Source organism: Nansenia antarctica, assembly GCF_963989245.1.
Source record: "Nansenia antarctica genome assembly, chromosome: 1".
In the NCBI taxonomy this organism is placed as follows: domain Eukaryota; kingdom Metazoa; phylum Chordata; class Actinopteri; order Argentiniformes; family Microstomatidae; genus Nansenia; species Nansenia antarctica.
Window position 1 is genome coordinate 33864397 of NC_137674.1, and position 26836 is coordinate 33891232.

At 43.6% G+C, this 26836-nt stretch overlaps 3 protein-coding genes across 3 annotated transcripts in view; all 3 read left to right on the forward strand.

Annotated features, from left to right (window-relative positions):
• The window catches only part of atg2b (autophagy related 2B), a gene marked incomplete at its 5' end in the record, with an annotated part of 35727 nt that extends 17962 nt beyond the window's left edge, over positions 1-17765 (forward strand). The window contains 18 exons of the mRNA XM_080537694.1: positions 374-466; positions 2154-2224; positions 3945-4021; positions 4364-4534; positions 5038-5170; positions 6256-6455; positions 6985-7214; positions 7681-7798; positions 8070-8261; positions 8527-8628; positions 8904-8982; positions 9352-9562; positions 12697-12766; positions 13177-13259; positions 13680-13801; positions 14612-14766; positions 15400-15549; positions 16231-17765. Coding sequence (XP_080393820.1) covers positions 374-466; positions 2154-2224; positions 3945-4021; positions 4364-4534; positions 5038-5170; positions 6256-6455; positions 6985-7214; positions 7681-7798; positions 8070-8261; positions 8527-8628; positions 8904-8982; positions 9352-9562; positions 12697-12766; positions 13177-13259; positions 13680-13801; positions 14612-14766; positions 15400-15549; positions 16231-16461 — 2488 coding nt within the window. The 3' untranslated portion in view covers positions 16462-17765. The remainder of the gene's footprint in view (positions 1-373; positions 467-2153; positions 2225-3944; positions 4022-4363; positions 4535-5037; positions 5171-6255; positions 6456-6984; positions 7215-7680; positions 7799-8069; positions 8262-8526; positions 8629-8903; positions 8983-9351; positions 9563-12696; positions 12767-13176; positions 13260-13679; positions 13802-14611; positions 14767-15399; positions 15550-16230) is intronic.
• A 730-nt stretch (positions 17766-18495) lies between these two features.
• Positions 18496-21212, forward strand: noxred1 (NADP-dependent oxidoreductase domain containing 1; the record flags this gene model as incomplete). Its single annotated transcript, XM_080550468.1, has 6 exons — positions 18496-18653; positions 18773-18966; positions 19068-19248; positions 19413-19567; positions 20097-20298; positions 21083-21212. The coding sequence occupies 6 exons, from the start codon at positions 18496-18498 to the stop codon at positions 21210-21212; spliced, it is 1020 nt and encodes a 339-aa protein (XP_080406594.1).
• Positions 21213-21725: 513 nt separating this feature from the next.
• On the forward strand, positions 21726-26579 carry tmed8 (transmembrane p24 trafficking protein 8). The gene is made up of 7 exons (XM_080550480.1): positions 21726-21818; positions 22274-22324; positions 22607-22718; positions 22978-23077; positions 23601-23718; positions 25160-25453; positions 25722-26579. The coding sequence occupies exons 3-7, from the start codon at positions 22609-22611 to the stop codon at positions 25937-25939; spliced, it is 840 nt and encodes a 279-aa protein (XP_080406606.1). The 5' UTR covers positions 21726-21818; positions 22274-22324; positions 22607-22608; the 3' UTR covers positions 25940-26579.
• The last annotated feature ends 257 nt before the right edge of the window (positions 26580-26836 follow it).

The following is a 26836-nucleotide window of genomic DNA, read 5'->3' on the forward strand; positions in this document are numbered from 1 at the left end:
ATCTATTGATCTATTGTTATAGTGATAGTGGCTTAATAAGTGATGCAATCAGTTTGGCCTTAAGTGATTTAATCAGTTTGTTCTTTTAAAGACATCTAAATATATTATTTTATTTTGTATTGAGTATAAAACAGTATTAATGCATTTTAACATTGAGACATATATTTTGTATTGACTATAAAATAGTATTAATGCATTTAAACATTGAGACAAGAAGCTGTCTTCTATACCCGCTCTCCCAATATCTCAAACTGTGACCCCCCTCCCCAAGAAAAAGTTTCAGGCACAGGACTTTTCCCCACTTTAAGCCCTGCAAATGTGTTTCAGCATCACCTGTGTGTTTATATACTTGATCTCTCTCTTCTCTCTGCAGGCCCCTGTACCTGCCCCTCCGCTCTCTGCTGGTGGTGGAGACCTTCAGCATCTCTAGCAGCGTCTCCCTGGACCACTCCTCCTCCACGCTCAGGTACACGCTTTTCTGTGTTCTCAGCAGGTAGAGCATGGCGCTAACAACGCTTATGTTGTAGGTTCGATTCCCGTTGGGACCATAGATACTGAAAAATATATGCACTCACTGCAATGTAAGTCGCTTTGTATATATACAGCAGGGTTTCCGTTAACCGGTAATTACCGGTCTTTGTCCGGTAAAATTTGTTGAAGTCCGACAAATGTAAAACTCGTCGGTCATATTGTCCGGTGAAAATAATTCCCTCTAAGCACAATTTGAATACAATTCGCTAAAGTTCACATTCTGATTCCTTCTATTTTTAAAAAGACGAATATATAGGCTATGTATTTCTTTTATTATTATATGATTTGACGCCGGCATGATGATGACTCCTAATGTGTAGGCTAGGGGCTGCCTATGCGAAACAGCGGCGGCAGGGTTGCCAGATGGGATTGACAATACAGCCTAACCACTCTATTACCGCTAAACCCAGTAGCCCATTCGGCGGTAACCCGGCCCATCTGGCAACCCTGCGCAGCGGGCCACCATACGCAAACGTTGCAGCTCAAAGTGCACCATAGCGAGCGATTAAATTAATGTAAACATGGCAAAACAAAGTAAACTTAGCAATTACTTAATGAAACCAAGCAACAATGAGTCTCTGAAGAGATGGAGGCGGCTGACGCCGTCGCACCGGTTGCGCGTACAATTTCCTCCGGGACAACGCGTGCGTGTCCGACGCCCGGCTGGAGGAGCTGCTGGCCCGGGCGCTGGAGGTAGGTAACCAGTAACTACGGCGTGTCCGTGCTGGGGAACTCCAGCGAACCCAACTGGGATTTCATCTCCTCCCTGTTTTTCACCAGCACCGTGCTGACCACCACGGGTGAGTGCGTGTGTGCGTGTGTGTGTGTGCGTGTGCGTGTGCGTGTGCGTGTGTGTGTGTGTGTGTGTGTGTGAGAGACAGCGAGTGAGAGAGAGAGAAAAAACCTAATTAAAATGTCATCGTATCCCAGCCTGCCTATTGTTTCTCAATAAACAGTTTTGTTCTCCTCATTGTCATACTCGCGAGTCCGATTAAGTATGATTTGACAGGCAGCTAAACGAAATGCCTTCCCAACCAGCGAGACCTGGTTATAGAAATGACGTTGTTTTATTGATAAAAAAAAGGGTAAAACTGGAATGAGAAAATAGAAAACTCACATTAATCCCAAACAATTTAACAAACTTCAGTTAACGTAATGTGGAGTCCGTTCATTGATCGATGCTGTCTGTTCAGTTCCCAGTGAGGCGCCCGTTCAGCGCTGGACATAATGGCATGCGAATCATGTTATATTATTATATATTATATAGCTCGCATCTAATCGTATCGGATGAGAAATAGACATTAAATGGCATATATAGGCCGCTACACAACAGTAATCACCGCGACAAACAGCTATATTATATATTATATATATATATATATATATATAATTTATTTTATTTTATTATATTTTAATATGATGACCGGAATATGTCACGTTTGTCCGGTAAATCGAAATCTTCCCGGACACGTTGTCCGGCGGCAGTTTTTTCTAACGGAAACCCTGATATACAGTATATATAGGGACAGGTGCTACACTGCTCATGCCTTTAACCCAGAAAGAGAAGTGATGATTGGATGCTTCCTCATTATTGCTGTGTTTGACTTGTGTTGGGTTTCTAGGATCATACTGGATGAAGCTGCCTTGTTCCTCTCTGACAAGAGTAACGCTGTGTCTGTGAACCTATTGCGAGGTAGGCTAATCTGTGAGGCTTATCTTTAATTTGAATACACTGAGAGACGCTCAACGTGCAGTAACTGTGTTGAAAGAGATTGGACAGCAGGACACCAGGACATAGCAGTAACTTGGCGTGGCAGGTAGCCTAGAGGTTCGATCCCTGCCTCAGGAGGGAGCTGCATGTGAGCTGGTAACTGGAGGGTTGCTGGCATCATATCTTACCACTGCCATTGTGCCCATGAGCAAGGCACTTAACCCCCTAATTCAGGGGTGGCCAACCCGCGGCGGCTCTTTGCCTGTCTGTGTGCGGCTCTTTAATCCATTCATTAAAAGTGCATGGCTCACTCTCTGTGTCTCGATAGACATTGTTTTGGTATGGCAATCTATGGCACTCGCCATACCTGGATTCAAAAAATTTAAAAATCCCCAGAAAATGTAATCTGAATCACGTTGTGTCATTTTGGTGATTGTATCCACTCCACACAACGGTAACTCAAAATCCTCCCGGCTCCATCTCACCACACCAGCCAGGCGATGTAGTGGAGCGCAGGGTTGCCAGACGGGATTTGACAATTTCCAGCCCAACCAGTCTAAAAGCTGCCAAATTCACTAGTCCAGTGTGACCAAAAGTAGCCCAATCTGGCAACACTGGTGGAGCGACATCAGTTCCTCAATAAACAAGCCACAAGTAACGTTAATGTTAAAATCTTGTCCATGATTCTCGTTCATTCAGGTGGGTTAAACAAACTGTATAAACGCCATAATACTGTTGGTTCAAATGTAACATATTAATGAACAAGTTCATGTCATGTTCTGTCAAACATGTTCTAATGTTATTTTAGTGAAAAAACGGACCTAACGTCACCCGCGATTGTGAAGCTAACTCTAACAAGCTAGTTAGCGAACATTAAAGATTACAACAGCTAGTTTACGTATGTCAACAATGTCTCTATTCTCAATAATTTCAGTAATAATTGTACCAAATTGGGGCCAGTAAAACTAACTTGTGTGTAAGTTATATGTGTGTGCAAGCATGTTTTGATATTGTCAATCGTCTCACTTTTACTAGGTGAGCTGTAACAAAAATATGCCAGGGAAAAAAAGGAAAATGGACATAAAGACCTTTTTTGGTCAAAGGGCAGCAGAGACAAGTACAGGGACACAGGTGAGGTCTCACAATACTAGTGTTTTAACAGTGCAGTTAATTTAGAGTTGAGAATAGCTAAATCTGTAATGTTTTGTTTCTAAGGAGATTGAACCAGTCTGCCTGCTAGGAAAGATGTAGATTACCACCTACATACTGTAGTTGTCTCCTTTATTCATTACCTTAAAGTCAATTGTATAGAAACAACTCACCAAAATTGACTATTGCACAACTGATTTGGCAAAAAAAATCCACCAAGGGGGGGAAACCCCCCCTCAACCCCCCCACTCTGTACCTTGGCCTTTGCTGAAATGACAACACTGGTCTCATAGCCTATTGGAAATGTATTGCGTGTGTGTGTGTGTGTGTGTGTGTGTGTGTGAGTGAGAGTGAGAGCTTTTGTGAGCCTGCATGTATGATGTGGCTCTTTCTGGTACCCCAACAATTTTTTGGGGCTCTTAGTCTCCGACTGGTTGGCCACCCCTGCCCTAATTGTTCCAGGGGCTGACCCTGACCAATTTCGTTGTACTCTGTGCAATGACAAAAAGGTTGAATCTAATCTAATCTAACTCTAATGTGCTTCCTCTCACAGACTATGTGCAGGTGGTAGACATGGGAACCTTGGAGCTGAGAATCACAGCTGTCAAACCTGGTGTGGATGGGGAACTGGTGAGCACTGGCAGTTTCTCTACTGTAAATACATTAATAAAAGAGAAAAGAAAAAGTAATTCTTCCTCCTTCTAACATTGTGACTGCCAATGGCCCCTGGTCCTAGCATAGATTACTTTTTCTTATGATGACTGATGGATAGATGATTCTCTTACTTAGACAAATGTATTTGTTATAGTCACTTTGGATAAAGGCATTTGATAAATGCCAAAAATGTAAATGTAAAATTACAATCTCTCTTGATCTGTGAAAGGACCTAAGGACCCAGACATGACCTCATTTCATCAAATCCTCCCATCATTTTAATGTTTTTCTCTTCTTTCTTTCTTTCTTTTCTGACAGAAGGAGCCCAGATTTGAGCTCCGCTGTTCCAGTGATGTCATCCACATCAGGACGTGTTCTGACTCCTGCGCCGCCCTGATGAACCTGATCCAGTATGTGGCCAGCTACGGAGACCTGCTGCCCCCTGCAGGCCCGGAGGCCAAGAGCAGCAGCAACAAACAGAGAGCCAAGGTCAGCATTTACTCATCTGTGTCTGGGCTTCATTATATCAATAATTATAAATATATATATATATATATTATATCAAACTCCTGCCTTAAAGGTGGAGGGCGAGGTGATCTGTGAAGAGTCAGTGTTGACACAGAGTCTAGGTACAGGGTCAGCCATATTCGACGCCTCTGGAGCAATTTCTGCTGATATGCTCTCACATAGAATATCAATGTCGACAGTTGTCTCTTAGTTAAAACTGTGTGTACTGTGTGTGTACTGTCTGTGTGTGTGTCTGTTCATGCATGTGTGTCTGCGTGCGTGCGTGCGTGCATGGGTACGTCTGTGTCTCTGTGTGTGTGTGTGTGTGTGTGTGTGTGTGTGTGTGTGTGTGCGCGCGCGTGTGTGTGTCTGCGTCTGTGTGTGCGTGCATGTTCATGCATGCGTGTCTGTGAGTGCGTACGTCTGTGTCTGCGTGTCTGTCTGCGTGTGTGCATGTGTGTGTGTGTGTGTGTGTGTGTGTGCAGCCAGAGGCCCCAGGCCGCCCCCCCTCCCAGGCTCCCCTCCTCCCCGAGGCGGAGCAGCAGATGCTGCAGGACCTGATGAGTGAAGCCATGGAGGAGACGGACGGTCAGCATGCCCTGGGCCTGCAGCAGAACGGTCAGGAAAATAAATAAATAAATGTACTGACTTATATAGAGCCTTAAACAACTTTACAATGGCCTCTCATTCACCCATTCACACACACATTCACACACCAATGGCGGCAAGCTACCATGCAAGGCGCCGGCCCACTCACTGGGAGCAATTTGGGGTTCAGTGTCTTTCCCAAGGACCCTTCGACATGTGGCCAGCTGAGGCTCGAACCGGCGATCTGCCAACCTTGCGATCATTAGACGGCGGCTCTACCTCCTGCACCACAGCCGCCCATATTTTAATCTACAATCTATCTATTTTTACATTTATTTATTTTTTTGTGGCAGTCCCACTCATATTTAACATTTTATTGAACAGATATAGTGGATGACAGACAGGAAATGTAAAGAGAAGAAGGGAGAGAGGGCATGTCAGCAGGGCATGGGCTGGGTTCGAACCCGTGCTGACATGGGGGCATATGTATATGAGTGTCTAGAAAAGCACTATATAAGTCCAATTTATTATTATTATTATTAGTAGTAGTAGTAGTAGTATTATTATTATTATTACCATTATTATTATTATGTACTGTAGACCGTGGTGCTAGACCACTGGACCACCCCAGGCCACTTACATTTACATTTAGCGGCATTTAGCAGACACCTTTGTCAAAAGCGACTTACAACAATAAAAAACTTTAATCAAATAAAAGTATAGTATAGTACTCGGTCGAGATAAAACAACAGTAACATAAAACTGCATTCCCAACTAGCTTAGCTAACTAACTAGCTATCTATCTAACAATCCAACGTTTGTTATAAATATATATAAATACATAGTGCCGGTTTCACAGACAAGGCAAAATAAAAGTTTTTTTTATTTTTTTATAAATCTTGCAAAAAATAGTGAAAATACCACCGCTCATCCGTGATCAGACTTAGCTGAGGTGCTGGAGCTGAAGATTATCAAATATAATGCAAAAAAGCAGCATCCGCACACTCAAATCTGTGGAAAAATCCTAATTTATAAATCTCGCTATATGTATCAAAATAAGACAGGATTTTTCTTTAAGCGTCGTTGACCCCCCTGGTCTGCTCTGCCCGTTACAGGAATCCACGAGGAGCGGAACCACGACCAGGACCCGCCCCGCTCCGACCTCTTCCTGTTCCCGGACGAGAGCGGGAACCTGGCCCAGGACCCCAGCCCCCCCTACCCCGCCCTCCACTCCCCCCTCATCACCCCCGTGCCCAACCCGGCCCAGGAGAGCGACGACTTCTGCATCCTGGAGACTCCCGGCTCCAGAGGAGAGGTGAGAGGATCCGTCAGATTACATAACCGGGCCGGGTTCACAGACAAGTGTCGTGAGATTTATTAAAATAAGCCTTGATTTCTTGATAATTCTTGCAAGGTTTATCAGAATAAGCCTGGATATTCTTTTAGCGACGTTGATGGAATGGACTAAAATCACACTTTCAATGCTAACATCTCCATTGAGGATGCTTTTTAGTCTAGCATTAGGCATAATCTGTGTCCATGAAACCAGGCCAATGTATGATTAGTCTCTCTGTCCATTGTGTTGGTTTAATGGGTGTGTTGTTGTTAAAAGTTTGAAGTTGTATTGTTACGTCACATTACACAAGTGTAAGAGAGGATTACAATTCTTAGGCTTCAGTTCTTGACATTGCAGCACAAGACAATAAGGCAATAGGCATAATTTAAGATAAGAAAGTGACAATTGTACAGGACATAAGTGACAAATAAGACAGGATACAACTAGCAGTACAACTAGTAATGAAATAGATAGTTCAAGTTGTTGTTGTTGTTGTTGTGTGTGTCAGGATCGGGACGAGGAGCCCGTGGTGACTAAGCTGACGGAGGACGTCATCGAGATCAAGGAGAACTTCTTCAGCCAGCCACTGGACAACGGAGACTCCAGCAGGGGAGCAGTGAACTTCCCCGTGCCGGAGGTGCGCTACCTCATCAGGGAGATCTCCATCATCTGGCACCTCTACGGGGGGAAGGACTTCGGGGGCGGGACGTTCACCTCCTCTCCAGCCAGGAGCCGGGGGTGAGTGTGTGCGCTGCGGACTGATCATGTGACAGCAGCTGGTGAAACCGGGAACGATCAAATGTTCAGACTTTTATTCTGAAAAATTTAAATACATTTCAACATTGTTGAAAATCAATGACACACTCGCTAGTCAACTAATACAGCTTGTTTTGTGAGCCTGCTAACAATGTAAAGTAGTGTTGTAGTTAACTAGGTAGCAGTGGGGATTACTCACACAATCCATTGCGTTGAAATATTTTGGCTTGACTAGCGAGTGTGTCATTGATTTTCAACAACCTTGAAATGTATTAATATTTTTCAGAATAAAAGTCTGAACATTTTGATTAGTTGGCAACTTGTTCCCCCTTTCACCATCTGCTGTCACATATTCATTGTAACATAAAACAATTATGATGGATTATGATGTGTCTTCCCTGGTCTTTCCTGATGGATTGTATGTCTTACTGTGTGTCTTTTTTTGAAGGTGTACCCCTCACAGCTCCCCATCCCAGACCCCAGTCAGACAGGGCAAAGGTGGAGGGCGGGCTGGAGGGGGGCGGGGGAGGAACCCAGACGTCCTGATGGAGATCCAGCTGAGCAAGGTAGGGGGGGGGGGGACATTACTGAGTCACTGAATACGACGGTTACAAGAGATGAGGACACAACGTGTCTTACGTAGAATGTCTGAAGAGAGGACAGTTTCAATTCTATTATAGAATCTATTAAGGATCTATTATTGTTGTGTTTTATTCTCCAATGTTGTAAACTTGTACCTGTACTGGCGTGCTTTCTTGGCCACGTCTCCCTCGAAAAAAGAGAGGGACCTGCTGGTTAAATAAATAAATAAATACAATTCTCTCACTCTCTTCCCAGGTGCGGTTCCAGCACGAGGTATACCCACAGCTCCAGGTGGCTTCTGGGACGGCGGTGGACCAGCCCGTGTCCCGGCAGGTGTTCATCGTCCAGGACCTGGAGATCAGAGACAGGCTAGCCACCTCCCAGATGAACAAGTTCCTGTACCTCTACTCCAGCAAGGAGATGCCTCGCAAGGCCCACTCCAACATGGTGAGGACGTCTGCACAACTTCTGGCTTCTGGCCACAAGGTGGCTCAGGTGGTAGAGCGTGACGCTAACAATGCTTAGGTTGTGGGTTCGATTCCCGCTGGGACCATACATACTTCTCTGCTCTGCCACAGTGTCATGTCGGGAATGGGAGGGATTGTCCATGTTAAAGGCATGTTGACGCTGAGTTGTCTTTTGCTTGTGTGTGTGTGTGTGTGTGTGTGTGTGTGTCTGTGTCTGTGTCTGTGTCTGTGTCTGTGTGTTGCAGTTGACGGTCAGGGCGCTGCACATGTGTCCAGAGGCGGGTCAGGCCCCCCAGGAGTGCTGCCTGCGTGTGTCACTCATGCCGCTACGCCTCAACATCGACCAGGTGAGTCAGGAAGAACTGAGATTGAGATTGAGATTGAGATTGAGATTGATTGAGATTCTCTCTAAAGCCAAGAACGTCTTATAATTCCGGGCCTTCTTTTGAAAAAAATGTTTTAGGGCATCTTCACATTTATTGGGATAGAGACAGTAGAGATTGACAGGAAGGATTGGTGAGAAAGAGGAGGGATGCGATTGCGTGGTGTGCCTTAGTGAGCTATGCCACCCAGGCACCCCCAATTCTGGGCCTTCTTTTAACCAACCTCTCTCTGCCTGCAGGATGCGTTGTTCTTCCTGAAGGACTTCTTTGCCAGTCTTGCTGCAGACGTCGAGTTGTTTTCTCCACCTGATCAAGAAGGTAAAACTGTTCCTCGTCAGTGTCTACAATGCCAGAGGGGTAGAGGCTTAATATATGTGTACCGTACATATCAAAGCAGACAATCTGTTAGTGAGTCTGGATATCTAAGGCCTGATACACCTTTTCTTCTAGAATCTAGATAGACACAGACAGGTACTTTATTGATCCTCGAGGGGAAATTCAGGTGTTACAACTCAGACTACAAAACAACAAAATAAAGTGACAATTGAATAATAGGCTAAAAATAAAATAGATAAAAATACAAAATAAAGATAGAGCAATAGACATTCGGGACCTTATATATCCCTATGGGACATTATATTCTTATATACTGTATATGGGACTAATACGATATATTGTGTTCTGCAGCGCTGTGTGTTTCCATGAAGAAGCCCCCCACCCCGGAGGTGTCCTGCACCTTCTCCAAGCACGGCGGCGGGGGCCAGGACCCCCCCCCCATCATCTCAGTACCGGCCCAGAGCCGCTCCAGTCAGAACGGGCTGGCCGTCTCCGGGGGCGATGAATGTAGCGACACCGAAGCCGGCGCCGCGTCCTTCACTGACCAGCCCATCTTCTTCAGGTGTGTCACGTCACTGCACCAACACACACATCTAATACTGTACATATTGTATATATAATAATAATATATGCCATTTAGCTGACGCTTTTTATCCAAAGCAACTTACATTGCAGTGAGTGCATACTGTAGTGGATTAATCTGGTTTCTTCTCTATTGATATTGAATATTGAACACAAGGAGATTGATCAAATTAGCTTGAAGCCTTTTATTTATAAAGTTACATGACAGCAGTCTAGAGTTTGCAAAGTCCAGAGCCCCAGAGCCTCAGAGCCTTCTGTGAGCACACCCCTTATATACAAAGTCGACACCCTTTATGAGATCACTAATCTTGGCAAACAAATGTGGTGACAGGAAAGTAGACTTAAGTGAGTGTGCAACAAATCATTGGCACTGTCCCCATCCCCAGGCAGACTGAATTGTTAGCTAAGATTTCCCAGAATGTAGAGATACAGGCCCAATCCCGATTCACCACTCTGGCTCCGTTTTCAACCCTAATCTCCCTTTTGCGCGTTCACGTGTAGCCGTAGTGGCGTCCCAATTCATTACACATTTAGGGTTAGGGGGAGGGTTAGGGTTTTCCATGGCTCCAAACGGAGAAAATCTTGACCCTCGTTCGATTCGGAGCCATGAGACTCCCTTCCGGCATGCATTGCGAAACATCTACAGAAATGTTCTTTTCGCTCTCGTAATACGGAAGCAAGCCTGAAATGTCATTTACTTTTTCTGGAATTACTTGTAATTAAAGACTTGAAAAAATATGATAACCATCGTATTATCTTAGTTTAATGTCATTTCAATGCATCATAGACCTTTTCTTTACAACAAGCACAACACAAAAAGATCGCTATTATGCCGCTATTGTGCCTATGCAGGAGAGCCCCATGGAAGCGTCAAGCACAGCCTTCCCATAAGGAGCGCGATTCACATCGAGATGTACATTCCTGTTTAGAAATAAAAGATTACCTGTGGCGTTTGACAGCGGATGATGATAGACATATTTAATGTGAAGTTATCTATCTAACGTTAGGCTGATGTGTGCATGATAGACGCGCATGACCTATGTCCATGTTTTATTTACAGCTATGGCACGTATTAAACCAAAACAACCCGCAATCCTATCCGAGCAGTTGTTATTAGGTAATATTATTAATGGGTTGTATCATTCATTTAAATGCATTATAGACCTTTTCTTTATAACAAGCATAACAGAATGCTTAACATAGAAAGTTCCACAGTCCAGCGCGCTCAGGACAGCGGCCAGGACACCGGAGCCAGCAGGACAGACTCATATATATACTCATACAGCACTCATATCTGCGCGTTTGTCACAGGCTGACAGTCACCGTGTTCCGCTGCCCCGACGTCAGTCCCATGGAAGTGTCAAGCACAGCGCGATTTCCATTTCAGAGATGTACAATCATGTTTATTTAGAAATAAATTATTACCTGTGGTGTTTGACAGCATGATAGGCGCGAATTTCCCCCCCTTGGTGGTATATGACGCTATAGTTGTTATTATACCAAAACAACCGGCAATCTAATCCGAGCAGTTGTTATTACTTTATATGTTATTATTATATGTAGTTAACTAATGCAGTGGACAGCGGCTGTTTCTCCAGCGTTCCTGTCACATCGGATTTCGTAACGTCATAAAATTAAATCTGTAAGTCATGCATTTTTCCATGTTTCCCTTTGATGGCATATGACGCCGTAAATGTTACTTAAGTTCAGCCGCGAAGTTGTTGCACTGTTGTCCTATTTCAGTGCAGACTGGCAGGGTAGGAGCACATGTTTCATACAGGTTAGAGCTTATTCTGTCATGGTCTGATAATGAAGCATTGTTCTTTTTTATTTGATGACTTGTTTGATCGATTGATAGCGTTCAAGTTCATTCAAGTTGTGAATGAATCGCGATGACGCGAATGACGTTTCAGTTGTGAAGGGTTGTCCCATTTCTTAGGGGAACCACTACGGCTTGTGGCTCTGTTTGGAGGCCTTGGCTCCAAAAGCGAGTGACTCCAAAACGAGCCGAAGTGGTAGAAAAGAGAATCGGGATTGGGCCACAGACTTCAATTCTCCGTATATTTGATATAAAACTACAATAATAAATGTTTCAGTATGGTCCCAGCGGGAATTGAACCCACAACTTCAGCGTTGTCAGCGCCATGCTCTACAAACTGAGCCACAGAGGACTGATCCTCATTGCCCTGGCTCTGTGCATATCATACTGAATATCTTAACTGTACATATCTCTCCCTTGTCTGTACATATCACACTGTACATATACTGTATCTGTCCACACTTTTATGGCTTTTTCACTATTGCATCTATCTGGCTTGATGCCGAATACGTTTCGTTGTCTTTGTACTTGACACTCTGCCAATGACAATTAAATTGAATGTGAATCTGAATCAACAAGCAACAAACTTATCTCTAATTGGATTTCGGCACTGATTGATTATGTTGAACATACAATGTTGAACACGAACATACTTTTTTTTCAAAACATGCCGGTTGAGAGAGGAGATTGCCCTACAAAGACACCTAGACTTAGATTTAGTCATCAAAAAATTAATTAGACCCCTATACTTTCTTTTATTTATTTTTAGCTTCTTTTTATTATTACTACTCGATTTTTTCAGTTTGTAAAGCGTCTTTGAGTGTCTAGAAAAGCGCTATATAAGTCTAATGTATTATTATTATTATTATTATTATTATTATTATTGTGCGTTACACAGACAGCTTGATCCCAATACGAACATGACCCGTGGCACGTAATTGACTTTCACTTCACAGTCACGCTTAGAGGTGGCTGAGAGGTTTTGGCTGAGCATTACTCAGAGTTACACACAGGGATCTCAAGTTAGGATTTGGGCCAACATAATCAATCAGTGCCTCAATCCTACTGAGATAAGATGTGCTTGTTGATTCAGATTCACATTCAATTTAATTGTCATTGGCAGAGTACGAGTACAAAGACAACGAAATGTATTGGGCATCTAGCCAACCTGCCGGTGTGTGCTTATGGGCTTTGGTGAATTTTAGCAAATGACAATGTCTTTGTTAAGGTGTTTGTTGTTGCCGTAAGTCAGTGTGCTGTATGAATATGAGTTTGACAGACATTTCCTCCATCAGAGAGTTTCGGTTCACCTCAGAAGTTCCCATTCGTCTGGATTACCACGGGAAACACGTCTCAATGGAACAGGTACTGTACTCTTAGTAAAAGATTACATTTACATTTTTGACATTTAGCAGGCGCTTTTACCTAAAGTACATTTGTCTAAAGTAAGTGAATCATCTATCCATCAGTCATCATAAGCAAAACATCTATGAAACAGTACTTTGCTTGAGGGTACTGTATAGATCGAACACAAGTGGGGACACCAAATAAATAAATAAATGTCCAACAAAAACAAATAAATAAATGGAAATAAATGTGTTGTGTTGTCCAGTATTGACCGCTGTGCTATTCCAGCATACATGGTGTGCAATAGTCTTGGTCAGTAGTTACTGTGGGTATTTGATAGTGAACAGAATCATTGTTGAGAGTCTCTCTTCTCCCCCCTGCTGCGGATTTTGACTCTTGTTTCTTTGCACTACTCCATCTTCTTTCAGGGAACGTTTGCTGGGATTGTGATTGGATTAACACAGCTGAACTGCTCAGAACTGAAACTAAGAAGATTATGCTACAGACAAGGGTACGTTTGATCATCAGTAACAACCCCCTTGTAAGAATACTTAGTTTTAATCAGATTTAACTCAGGTTGTTTTGACAGTGCATTTCATGTATTCACACAAAACAGTGCTGTAATGGATAGTATGAATGATACAGTATAATGGACCACTTATATAGCGCCTTATATCAAAGCGCTTTACAATGGCCTCTCATTCACCCATTCACACACCAATGGTGGCAAGCTACCATGCAAGGCGCCGGCCCGCTCATTGAGAGCAATTTGGGGTTTGTCTTGCCCAAAGACACCTCGACACTTGGCCAGCCGAGGACCGAACTGCCGACCTTGCGATCATTAGACGTTGGCTCTACCTCCTGAGCCACAGCCGCCCCCATACAGTATGCACACACAGTAACTCAGAGGACATGGTTGTATGTGTTCCAGGCTGCTGGGTGTGGACAAGCTCTTCTCCTACGCCATTAGTGAGTGGCTGAACGACATCAAGAAGAACCAGCTACCAGGGCTGTTGGGGGGAGTGGGGCCCATCCACTCCCTGGTGCAGCTGGGTAAGTAGATGGATGGATGGATGGATGGATGGATGGTGGGTGGGTGGGTATTATGGGGCCCATCCACTCCCTTGTACAGCTGGGTAAGGCATGACTCAGTAGACTGTGACAGCTTGCAGAGTCACTCCCTATCTTACACCTTAGATAGAAGACCCATCTCTTTCCTCCTGAAACCGTATCCCCTCTACCCCCCCTGTACAGTTTCTCTACTGTAAATAAATTAATAATAAAAACTAAAAGTAATTCCTTCCTTCTTCTAGCATTGTGACTGCTAATGGCCCCTGGTCCAAGCATCGATTTCTTTTTCTTTCTTTTTTATAGATGATTCACTTACTTAGACAAATGTATTTGTTGTAAGTCGCTTTGAATAAAGGCGTCTGCTAAACGGCGTAAATGTAAAATGTAGAGATAAAGCTGTGTTGAGGTATGGACCATATCTGCTTCACACCACCTTGCATGGGGTTTCAATTTATTAAAACTAGTGGTATTATGACATGATTGATTATTTGGTCCTTTTATAAACAGATTCTAAGTAACCACACAATATACAGTACCAGTCAAAAGTTTGGACACAGTTCCCCATTCGGTGTGGTACCAGTTGAATGGGGAAGTGTGTCCAAACGTTTGACCCGTACTGTACATTGCCTAAGGTGCATCTCCAGCCAATTGGACTACAATTGAAATCCGTGGACCTTTTTGTGTTTTGTTCAAATAAAGAGAACTGAAGTTAAATATGTTGATCTCATGAGTAAATATGAGATCTCATGACTTCTCTATGAGTGTAACAGTCGTGTGTCTTCTTGTGTCCAGTCCAGGGGTTCAGGGACCTGGTGTGGCTGCCCATAGAGCAGTACCGGAAGGACGGGCGGATCGTGCGTGGGTTCCAGCGTGGTACTGCCTCCTTTGGGACCTCCACAGCCATGGCTGCCCTGGAGCTCACCAACCGGATGGTGCGGACCATCCAGGTAAACCAACAAACAAAAACAAAAGCACTTTCGACCAGCTAGATATTGGGCCGCTTGGTGGCGTAGAACACTAAGGAGTCAGCCATGAAATCGCAGGGTCCCCGATTCGATTCCGGCCGTCAACATATCCTGTCAGGATGTCGTCCCTCCTCTCTCACCCATCCTTCCTGTCAATCTCTACTATCTCTATCCCAATAAAGCATGTCCTAAAAACATCATCCCGCTCTCTCTCTCTCTCTCTCTCTCTCTCTCTCTCTCTCTCTCTCTCTCTCTCTCTCTCTCTCTCTCTCTCTCTCTCTCTCTCTCTCTCTCTCTCTCTCTCTCTCTCTCTCTCTATGTGTGTGTGTGTGTGTGCTTACAATATGAATATATAGCTGTTTTTTAAATGTGAATAAATATGAATATATAGCTGTTTTTTAAATGTACATTTAAAAAACAGCTATATATTATTGTAAGCACACATTTGGATATGAGATGTAACAGTGAGTGAGTTGTATGCTCATCTGCTGTAACTGCCTGCTATCACATTTCCATCTACATGTTACAAACCTATCTGCTTCCATGATCGAGTACTTAATGATTAACAAGTGATTAATAAACAAATGATGCAGTGAACTTTGTACTTTTGTACAGGCAGCAGCGGAGACCGCTTATGACATGGTGTCTCCAGGACCCGATGAGAGAGAGTTGAAAAGAGTGAAGCGGTTCTCTCATTACCGATTGGCTCATCAGCCTGTTGACCTCCGGGAGGGCGTGGCCAAAGCCTACAGCGTCGTAAAAGAGGTAAACAAAACAACAACATTTAATCCGCTCATTGTGTGGGTTTAACTGTAGAGCCATACGAAATTGAGGGGATTGATTACAGAATCGCTTGTTAGATCATTGTGTGCTTGTTAGCTCATTGTGTGGGCTTAACTGTAGAGCCATACAAAATTGAAGGCATTGATTACAGAATTGCTTGTTAGATTTGCCATTTTAACCATTTTAGCAGACACTTTTATCCAAAACAATTTACAATTACAGATTACAGGGACAGTCTCCCTGGAGTAACTTAGGGCTAAGTGCCTTACTCAAGGGCACACTAGTGCTGGTGTTCCCAGGTGGGATTTGAAGTCATGACTACCAGTCCACTAGGCCACCACTACCGGCTTGTTAGGCCTGAAGTAAAGCTTGTCCAGGGGCAGCGGTAGCCTAGAGGTTAGAGGTCAGGTAGCCTAGAGGTTAGAGAGGCCGGCTAGCAATTCGGAAAGTCGCTGGCTCGATCCGCCTCAGGAGGGAGCTGGCATCATAGCCTATCTATATACTGTATGTGCATAGGAGTCCTTGAGCAAGGCACTTAACCCCTAATTGCTCCAGGGTCACTGACTGGCTGACCCTGGCTGCCTAGAGCAAAAAAATAAATGTCACTGTAAATGACAAAGGTTGAATCTAACCTAATCTAATCTATTCTCTATACGTCGACAGGGAATCACGGACACGGCGTTGACCATCTACGACACGGCCACTCGGGAGCACGAGCAGCGCGGGATGACAGGCGCGGTGGGCGGGGTCCTGCGACAGCTCCCTCCGGCCGTGGTCAAGCCCCTGATCATGGCCACCGAGGCCACCTCCAACGTGCTCGGCGGCATGAGGAACCAGATCCACCCGGACGCGAGGCAGGAGGAGTCCCAGAAATGGCGGCAAGGGGAGGAGTGATAATGATGGCACCAGAACTGTCCTTCTGTTGAAGGGAAAGATGATCGGACCCGACCGGATCGGCGGCAGGCAGGCAGCGAATTCAGCGACTTCAGTGGAATTGAGACCAGTACAGCTTTCGCCAGCCAGGCCGCAATCGTCTGCTCACACTAACTGGAAAGATGGATCTAGCTCTAGCGATGTTTTAATGCTAAAACGAATAGGAGCTTTTTAGCCAGCACTGGTGTAAATAATACATAATTCATCTCGTAGACTCTTGTGGCAAATTTGAACTAGTGTGAATCAGCTTGTGTTTATCTCTCCCCCCCATTTTCCCTCGCAGTGCCTTCATGGTTATATTGTGCTATCATACTACCGTATTCTAGACGGATAGAGAGACTTGGGCGGGTAGGAGTGGTTAAGTGTGCAGAGTCATTAAGGTCACTGTGCCATATAGTCCCCTCAGTAGATGATAATTGATTACTTTCTCATTGGTGATAGGACGGGCTTGTTTTAAATGTTAAAACACGTGTCTTTAGCGCAATAACAGTAATGAGGGAAACTACAAACGGTTAAAACGGTTGTGGGTTGGGTATAAGTTTGGCTAGTTTGTCATTCAACGTTCAACCGGTGTCAAACCATAGCTAATATCTTAAAGAGATGGCGTAAGCTATTGAAGTGTAATAATGTTCCCCATAACATTTTATATATGGTGTAACATGTATATTTGTGGGCTTTGTAACTTACTGTAAATTATTCTGTGTATAACATGTCATGCAAAACGGCATCCTAACGGCAGTCTCAGCATTGTGGAATTTGTTGCTGTTCAATGAATAGATTATCCGCACTTTCAATAACGAGTGACATGAATGTCATTTGTGACCACACAAAGATGAAGAAACCTCCTGAATTTGGCTGTTCAGTGAGTCTCAAGCATTGTACTGTAGGTCGCAGTCTTACATGGCATATGTAAGTACATTTGTCATATTCTATGGTTGGCGGCCTCATTTGAGAGTTGTGTCTACATGTTTGAAAGCCACACAAGCACCAGAAATGTCTCCTTAAATCTGCTTGTGCCACCATAACCAAAAGTCTTAAATATCATTTATTTGACTATTTTGTACGTGCGCAATTTGTGCTGGAAAGGACAACTTTAATTTGATGTGATCATTATAAGGTGTGATGGTCAAGCGGTCTTCAATTTTGCCCCCCCCACACACACACACACACACACACAATTGTTGTTGTTTATTGTACATAAGTGTACAGTTGATTTTCGGAATTTGTATTAAAAGCATGAAATGTTCTTAAAGGGAAATAAAGTATTTAATGTCCACTGAAATCTTGCATCTTGAGAAGCCAAGGAACTTCTTTAACGCCCTCTACTGGTCAGTGGAGGCACAGGAAAGGAAGCGCTCACAGGCAGGGTTGCCAGATGGGGCGCGTTACCGCCGAATTGGCTACTTTTGATCACACTGGGCCGGAAAAATAGCATTTAGGCCGTATCAAAATCAGTGCCTTAAAGTTACAAAATGCGTTGGGTTAATACACACCCTAGTAGCTACATACAACGTGCAGGCTCTTTTAATTTTACAAACATCATTGGCAACAGACATACAGTTTAGAGGCAGGAGATGGGCACCAGCCCAAAATAGTGAGTTAGCGGTTTTCAGACAATATAGGTTTTGGACTGGTTTTTGGTGGATTTAGCGGTTTTTAGACTGTGGTTAGGCTGGAAATTATCAATCCCATTTGGCAACCCTGATTCGGCCGGCCGTTTCCATAGGAACTAAAGGAACAGTGTAGTCAAGCAGAAGAAGTGTAGTTCGTGGTAAGTGTCCCATAATGATACAATTACAGTTCATATAATAACCTTATCACTATGGATTCCACGTTGTATATATCTATATATATTACTAGTAGTAGGATTAGGGTTAATAATAAATAATTAGGGTTAATAATAGTAGTTAATGTTCTGCTTTGATTACAGTGTCACACAAAATGTCAGAAACACTGCATGCAGAACATTAACCCTCCTGTTTGATGTGACAGATTATGTTGGATTTCACTGATAATCTGAACACCCTTGACTTTGAGTGTGGATTGAGTGAAAATGAAAAGGAATTATTGTTCCTTCGTGCACACTCTGCTGGACTGACTGTATGTGGATGTGGACATGCTGCTTTCTTATGCAAACTTGCTCGTTCACTGAGGTAAGATAACTAAGATAACTCAAGGGTTCATATCCATTGATGACTATCCCAGTCCCACACTTTTGATGCAGGTCAATGCCAATATACAATGTCAGTTTTTTGTCTCCTCTTATTTGTAGAGAAAACATAACAAGACAAATTGCACACCAGGATTTTGGGGCATCAAATGTAGGACCAAAAAATCCAAAGGGGCTGACTGTGGGGATACTTGGAGGAGGTCACATTGGAAAGCTGTTGGTCCAAGTGCTGGAAAAGAAGACCGGCCTAAAACCATCACAAATCAACATCTCTTCCAGGAGGCCTGAAACTCTAGGTCTAGGTGAAAGAAAATAAGAAAAAACAAACTAATAGATGACCAACCATGGTAATAATATCCACATATGAAAAATAATGCTTTATTTTCCTAAATGACAGAAGAGTTTGTGAAGAGGGGCATTGAGTGTTACTTTGACAACCGGAGGCTGGCGGCTTGGGCAGATGTGCTGTTCCTCTGCTGCCTGCCCTCTGACCTCCCCAAGGTGTGTGCAGAGCTCCGTCCTGACCTGCCGAAGCATTGTCTGGTGTACAGCTTTGTCTCTGCTGTGCCTGTTAAGAGGTAAGAACTAAATTCACCTATAGCCTATGATTTGTCTTTATTGTGATTGACAATAGAAACATCACCTGACAGGAAAATCATAGCCCACACAGACACTCAAACACACTAACCTTTTGTAAAAGGTCAAACTTCTGGATTGTAATCATCTCGTCCTGTATTTTCAGACTTTCACAGCTCCTCGAACACAACTTCATTCTCAGACCACATTATGAGTTTGTGGCTGGTGACTCGGTTGACATTTGGCTGTCTCAGAACCGTGTGACCGAGGCTTTGAAAGACCCGAAAGTGATCGATGCATCCTGTCCTCTTGCATTGATCGGTATGGTCAGTTCTGATCTGGGGTTTTCTTTGTTAGTATCAATCAATCAATCAATAAGACTTTATTTATAAAGTCATGCATTGAATGCAACTCCAAGTGCTGAACATAAAAAAAACTATAGTTGATAAACTTCAATACAATAAAACAAGAGGTAGGAGATAAGACATATTACAATGTTTATGTTTATTTTATTTTATTTGTAAAGGGATAATGCATATTAATGAACATAAAAAATGTCAATACGTCAGATTTAGCCAGAAGGCAAATTCTCATCCATAGTCCCTCGCCAGTTATAAAAAGGCAATAAACACAACACAATAAAACCAGGAATAAAAAAAAAATAGGAGATAAGAAATAGGGGTAAAAATGCAAATTCACATAGACACTAGATAAAAGCCAAGCTAAAAAGGTGTTTTTTAAGCTTTCCTTTATTATATCCACACTCTCTGCCATCCTCAAGTCTTAGTAGTCTAGTCACACTGCGTCTTTTGTTAAGCCTGTAATAACTGACTGGTATTTTCTTCTTCAGGTGGGCTCAGTTTGGACCCAAAGTGGGTGTTTGGATTACTGTACGCTCTGTTGAACATGTGCACTTCTGCAAACATTGGATCTGATGAAGCCCTTACACTGATCAACGAGCTGTTCCCGGTGAAATGTCCAGGCACTGTCACAGGGTTCACTTCACAGAGTTTTGTCAATTCATCCTATGCAGCTTCGTTGACACCGGAAGAGTGAGTCATTCATTACACCAGACAACATTTGATCTCAGGTTTTTTTCTAGTACATATTTCATGAAGTGTAGAGAGTCACCAACATGCATACGCCTACTTAGTGCCTTTTCACAACCTGCACCCCGCCTCTGGAACTCTCTCCCTCAACCATTAAGAGACTCACCCTCACTCTCCACTTTTAAATCCCACCTCAAAACCTACCTGTTCTCCCATGCCTACAACCTTCCCTACCCCTAGCCATCTCCCCTAACCCTGCCACCCCCCTCCCTCCCCTGGACATGCATACAACCTCCCCTACCCCTAACCATCTCCCCTAACCCTGCCACCCCTAACCATCTCCCCTAACCCTGCCACCCCTAACCATCTCCCCTAACCCTGCCACCCCTAACCATCTCCCCTAACCCTGCCACCCCTAACCATCTCCCCTAACCCTGCCACCCCTAACCATCTCCCCTAACCCTGCCACCCCTAACCATCTCCCCTAACCCTGCCACCCCCCTCCCCTCCTGGACATGCTGTGTTAACTGTTCCCTGTTCGTTAACTCTGTGTTCTATGTGCTCATGTTATCTGTTGCTTGTTGTTTCTGTGTTTTCTGTTTTCCCATATTGTCAGCGTCTTTGAGCCTTGGAAAAGCGCTATATAAATACAATGAATTATTATTATTATTATTATTATTATTATTATTATTATTACTATTACTACTTTCTCAAATGTTTATTGTTTATTTTCCAAGTGAATTATTACCATTGACTGTGCGTTTGGATGATGTCTCCTGCTGTGAAGGTCTTTCCCTTGGATCAGTTTGGTTGACGCCCAGACAAAGGAGACACCATTGTCATGTTTCATATCAAGAAGCAAAGTTCTGCGGGACCTCATCTCTGCTGTGTACCGTTCATCCCTGGCAGCTCCATAGGAGAGGAAGAATGAGACTGAACCCCCCCCCCCCAATATGACATCCACTCAATCGAACAACAACAAATCAATGTTGATCTCGTACGTTTCATGTCATGTTTAATATTTAGGCCTATACTCTCAAAAAATACAAAGCTGTGGATGCACCAATAATTATGAATAAAAAAATAAAAGCCTCACAATTGTTCATATTAAGAGAATAACCTGAATATGTGTTTTACTTCAAAGTTGTCCAGCTCCATAAATGTGACATATGGAGATTGGACTGCAGGTCACAGCCTCGGTGTACAGTACAGAGCTTCAAAAACACATACAGCTCTTGGGGGTCGTTGTTTTACATGTTGTCTTACATTCAGCGATGGCATATTACACTATTACACTATATATGGTATATTTACACTCCAAAAGCCCACATCCCATCCTCGTCCAATTCCGCCCACATTCGTTGAATTACGGAAGTGTTGAAACAATCGCGTTTATTTTTGCTCTCCTCTTGACTTGACGTCGCCTTTCTATCGAACCCTGCTGCTGCATTTCCGGAGAGGATCTTTTTGGAAGCTTTTGTCGAAAAACAAGAATCAAATCCATCATCACATGAGTCTCTCAGGTAGTTAGTTGGGGGGGATGTATTTTGGACCAGTATCTGGAGTTAGCTACACGTATATGGACAGATATCTGCCGCTAGCGAGCTTAGCTTGGCACAAATGAAGCTTTAGTGAGTGAGTGAGTCAGTCAGTCCAGCAGTAAGAGTTGGGGCTATTTTCCAGTTGGCTTGATCTAACGGAGGAGGTTGGTAGCTACAAGTAGTTACAAGGTTTCATCGTGGATGTCCGAGTGAACAGCATCGGTACATTGTATCGTTTCTGTACACAGTTACATTGTATCGTTGTCTATGTAGTACATAGCGGCGATGTCGATACCGTGAAGAGAGAGTAACTTCGGATCAAAGCTAGCCGAATAGACTAGGACATTTACACCATGTCAAGTACATTTACACAATGTGCAGTAGGTTTATTTACATCATGTGTTTTGGTTTGATCTCTTTGTTTTTCTTCTGTTAAGAAGTTACAGGGGATGTTTGCTCTCCAGCCAGATCGACTCTATGATATTATGGTAAATAAATATACTCTTCTAAGTGTGCGTGTGCGTGTGTGTGTGTGTGTGTGTGTGTGTGTGTGTGTGTGTGTGCGCGTGTGTGTGCGTGTGCGTGTGCGTGTGCGTGTGCGTGTGCGTGTGCGTGTGCGTGTGTGTGTGTGTGTGTGTGTGTGTGTGTGTGTGTGAGAGGGAGAGAGAGAGAGAGACATTGCAGTGTGTGTTGTGATGGGAGGGGACAGGGGCGGGGAGTTGACATGGCTCCCTATGAGAGACACAGAGGTGTTGATCCACTCTCTTTAGCGATGGAGAAATTAGATTCCACCTCGGAGCTGCAGTCCAGATTGTCATCGCTGTCGGTTTCGTCTTTCCCGGGAATAACGTCGAATAACTGCGAGAGCAATCCGCTTGACAGGTATATCGCCTATATGTATGCCTGTTGATTTGGTGCTATTCCCTTGACTAGTTCTTAGTGTACGGTGGCTTCATTCCTGCAGGATGTGTGATCTTAAATCTTGATCTTGTGTGATGTGTGTCTTAAATGTATTGCTTGCTTCCATTTTACTTATGTTCAATTAATGATATATTAGCAGTATGCAACTATTTGTAATAAGTTGTTAGTGTCATGCTGAATTGACATGTTTACCAGAGCAAATACCGGTTATACTCTGCAGGCTTCAACACACTGACCTCTCACAGAATTCTAACCATCCAGTCAGCCAGCCTGATATGGATGAACCCAAACACACTGAGGGATTCAAACAGCCGGAGGAGGTAAACATAACCTTCTTCAGAAAGGACAAGTCAGTCTTGTTGTTAATCTGAGGCAAGTAATCAGTATACTGCAAGCATACACACTCCTCTCCTCACTTGCACTTATGTGTGTGTGTGTATGTGTGTGTGTGTGTGTGTGTGTGTGTGTGTGTATGTGTATGTGTGTGTGTGTGTGTGTGTGTGTGGTGTCTGTGTGGGTGTTGTGGGTGTTGTGTGTGTCTGTGTCTGTGTGTGTGTGTGTCTGTGTGTGTGTCTGTATGTGTCTGTGTGTGTCTGTGTGTGTCTGTGTGTGTCTGTGTGCGTCTGTGTGTGTGTGTCTCTATGTGTGTGTGTTTGTGTGTGTGGGTCTGTGTGTGTGTGTGCGTGTGTGTGTGTGTGTGTCTGTGTGTGTGTGCGTGTGCATGTCTGTATGTGTGTGTCTGTCTGTGTGGGTGTGCATGTGCGCGTGTCTGTGTCTCTGTGTCTGTGTGTTGTGCGCGTGTGCGTGTCTCTGTGTGTGTGTGTGTGTGTGGTTTGTTTTCAGGGTAATCAGGAGGCTCCTGGTGAAGAAGCCGCGGGGGGAGACGTGGAGAGCACCGGGGGGGAGAGCACCGGGGGGGAGAGCACCGGGGGGGACAGCCAGCACCCTGGTGAGAGGAAGGGTGAGTGAGTCTCTTCTCTTCCCTCTCTGTTGCCGTAGAGAACTCGCTCATAGTTTCAAGCACATTCTGGTGCCATTCTTTTCGATTATAAACAAAGAAAATCATCGTAGTCATTCTGACGGTGCCGATAATTAAATTGTCACATTTCGACAGCATCTTTTATAGAAAGACACCAAAGACAAGGACATCACAATTCCACCCCCCCCCTCCCAAAAAAAAGAAAAGTGATTCTTCCTTCTTCTAGCATTGTATGCTAACAATAACCATAACTCGATTTTTTTGATTAGATTCAACTTTATTGTTTGTTTGTTTATTAGGATCCCCATTAGCTAATGCCATGACATTAGCTAGTCTTCCTGGGGTCCGATATTGTCATTGCAGAGTACAAGTACCAGACAACGAAATGCAGTTCAGCATCTAACCAGAAGTGCAAATAGTGATATAAAACATATAATATAAAAAATTATAGTGATAGGTACAGTATGGTAAGTATCTACAGGTATGTACAGGAGAGGATAGTAGTAAGATAAGTACAGTTAAGGAATCTGGTCATACCATAGCTTATTTCTTCTTACGATGACTGATGGATAGATGATTCACTTACTTGTGCATTTGTGGTAGTACGTCGCTTTGGATAAAGGCGTCTGTCTGTCCGCTAAATGCCAAAAACTTAAACGTAAACAATTCCATTCCATCACACTATTCATCTTTAGTTAATTAGTTCGTTTTTATTTCACAATCATGAGATGTACATAAAAAGGTATTATCAATGCCATATGTCATACATGTACATGAGCTGTCGAGGAATGAGCACACAATAAAATGGGGTAGTGGTGGTCTAGTGGATAGTGAGTTGGACTTGTGATCGGAAGGTTGTGAGTTCAAATCCCGCCTGAAACCACACCACTACTAGTGTGCCCTTGAGTAAGGCACTTAGCCCTCAGTTACTCCAGGGGGAATGTCCCTGTAATTCGTAATTGTAAGTCGCTTTGGATAAAGGCGTCTGCTAAATGGCAAAATTATTATTAATTAATTAATTAAAATCCTAGGATTTATTTCCATTGTGGAGTTGTATGTGTGTGCTTGTGCATGTGGGGGGAGGGGGGGGGGGGGTGGTAGGAGGAGGGTAGGGTAGGGAGTTGGAGGGTAGGAAGGGGGGAGGAGGGGCAGGATGGCAGGTCATGCAGGGTTTCCAGGCGCATCAATACAATATCATTCTAATATCAATATCATACAATAAAATAACATTTTGGGAGCAAACTAATCACATGATGCGAGGTCCCGACTTTATTCTAAAATATCGGTTGCAAGCTGTTTCTTTACTGCTTCTTTAACGTTCTCTCTTCCCTTCATCTGTCTTTTTTTTGTGGTCGTAACATAAACAATTCCATTCCATCACACTATTCATCGTTAACGTTATCTCTCCTTGATTGGGTCGCAGCCCAAACGCCCCCGCTGCACCCCCCCTCCACGTGGACGTCCGCGGAGCTCAAGGAGCTGAAGACGAAGCTCCGGCTGGAGAAGGACTGCGTGGTGACGGTGTACCGGGGGGACATTATGACGGTACACGTGCCGACCGTCCCCGAGGGGAAGCGGGTGTGCTGGGAGTTTGCCACCGACGGCTACGACATCGGCTTCGGCATCTACTTCGACTGGACCCCCGTCACCAGCCGGGCCATCACGGTCCACATCAGCGAATCCAGCGACGACGAAGACGAGGACGAAGAGATGGCGGGTCAGTTGAGGGTGCTTCCTGTTCTCGTTTGAGATATTGTTTTAGTTCCCTCAAGTTATCTCAGAACATCCGGTATTGTTGCTTTTGTGTTACACAAATTGCTGTGCTGTGTGTCTGTTAAATATGCCATTTAATTCATTTAATTCATAATTTTAAATGTTTTAATACATTTGAATAGGTTTGTCATCTTCCTAGTGGCAATGTCTTGAAGACCGTGTGTGTGTGTGTGTGTGTGTGTGTGTGTGTGTGTGTGTGTTGTCTCTTCCAGGGCCTGTGAGCAGTGGCGATGTGGAGAAAGGGTCCAAGTCGACGGCCAACTCCAACCTAGGGGAGATCTTGCCTGTGTACCGTCAGGACAGCCACCTGTCCGTCCAGGGTGGCAGTCACGACTTCCCAGGCGAGGGCACCTACCTCCTGAAGTTTGATAACTCCTACTCTCTATGGCGGAACAAGACGCTGTACTACAGAGTGTATTACAGCGCCTGAGGAATCCAGTCAGTTAATGCACATGAATGTATTTGACTCCCAAGGATTATGAACCACTATTTTTTGATTCCGAACATAGGATATTATGAATATTAAAAATGTGATGGTTTAATTACAGGCGCATATAGTTTTTATCACAATCAGCTTGTCTTTGGGCCTCCTGGGCCGCACATTTAATCTGTGAGGCCAGAGAATTATGGAAAGCAACATTTGTTGTTGTTATGTCTTACTGTAATGTTTATAGAGAAAGATTTTATGAAGGCTTGAGTATGTGCCATGTTCTGGTGTATGTTTAAATGTTGTCTAATTAGGTAAATAAAGTACCCATATTACTGTGGCACTGGATGGTCTGTCTTAAGTCCTAACGTTTCAGTCTTAAGTCCTAATGTTTCAGATAGATGATCTGTCTTAAGTCCTAATGTTTCAGTCTTAAGTCCTAATGTTTCAGTCTTAAGTCCTAATGTTTCAGTCTTAAGTCCTAATGTTTCAGTCTTAAGTCCTAACGTTTCAGTCTTAAGTCCTAACGTTTCAGTCTTACGTCATAACGTTTCAGTCTTACGTCATAACGTTTCAGTCTTACGTCATAATGTTTCATTCTTAGGTCCTAATGTTTCAGTGTTAGGTCCTAATGTTTCAGTGGCAGCAGTGATCAGGAACACCTGTTAGAGCAATGCTGCCTGGGCCAGGTTAAACACTCCAGAAATATGGGAGGTTTTTCTATTTTTGTGTGCATTTTTAAATATATATATATATATATATATATATATATATATATATGTTCACTTTGACAGTTATTTTGACAGTTCACTTTTCACTTATTTGTACTTAATGTATGTCGCTGTATTTTTTTTCTTTCTTTTTTTACAAAATCCAATCCAAATCCAATGGTCTGGTGTA

Bases quoted from the DNA above. Each gene is read 5' to 3' on its own strand.
- tmed8 (XM_080550480.1), top strand. From the start codon at position 22,609: ATGGAGAAATTAGATTCCACCTCGGAGCTGCAGTCCAGATTGTCATCG. The intron at 22,719-22,977 runs GTATATCGCCTA...TATACTCTGCAG, and splicing joins GAGAGCAATCCGCTTGACAG to GCTTCAACACACTGACCTCT. The intron at 23,078-23,600 runs GTAAACATAACC...GTTTGTTTTCAG, and splicing joins GATTCAAACAGCCGGAGGAG to GGTAATCAGGAGGCTCCTGG.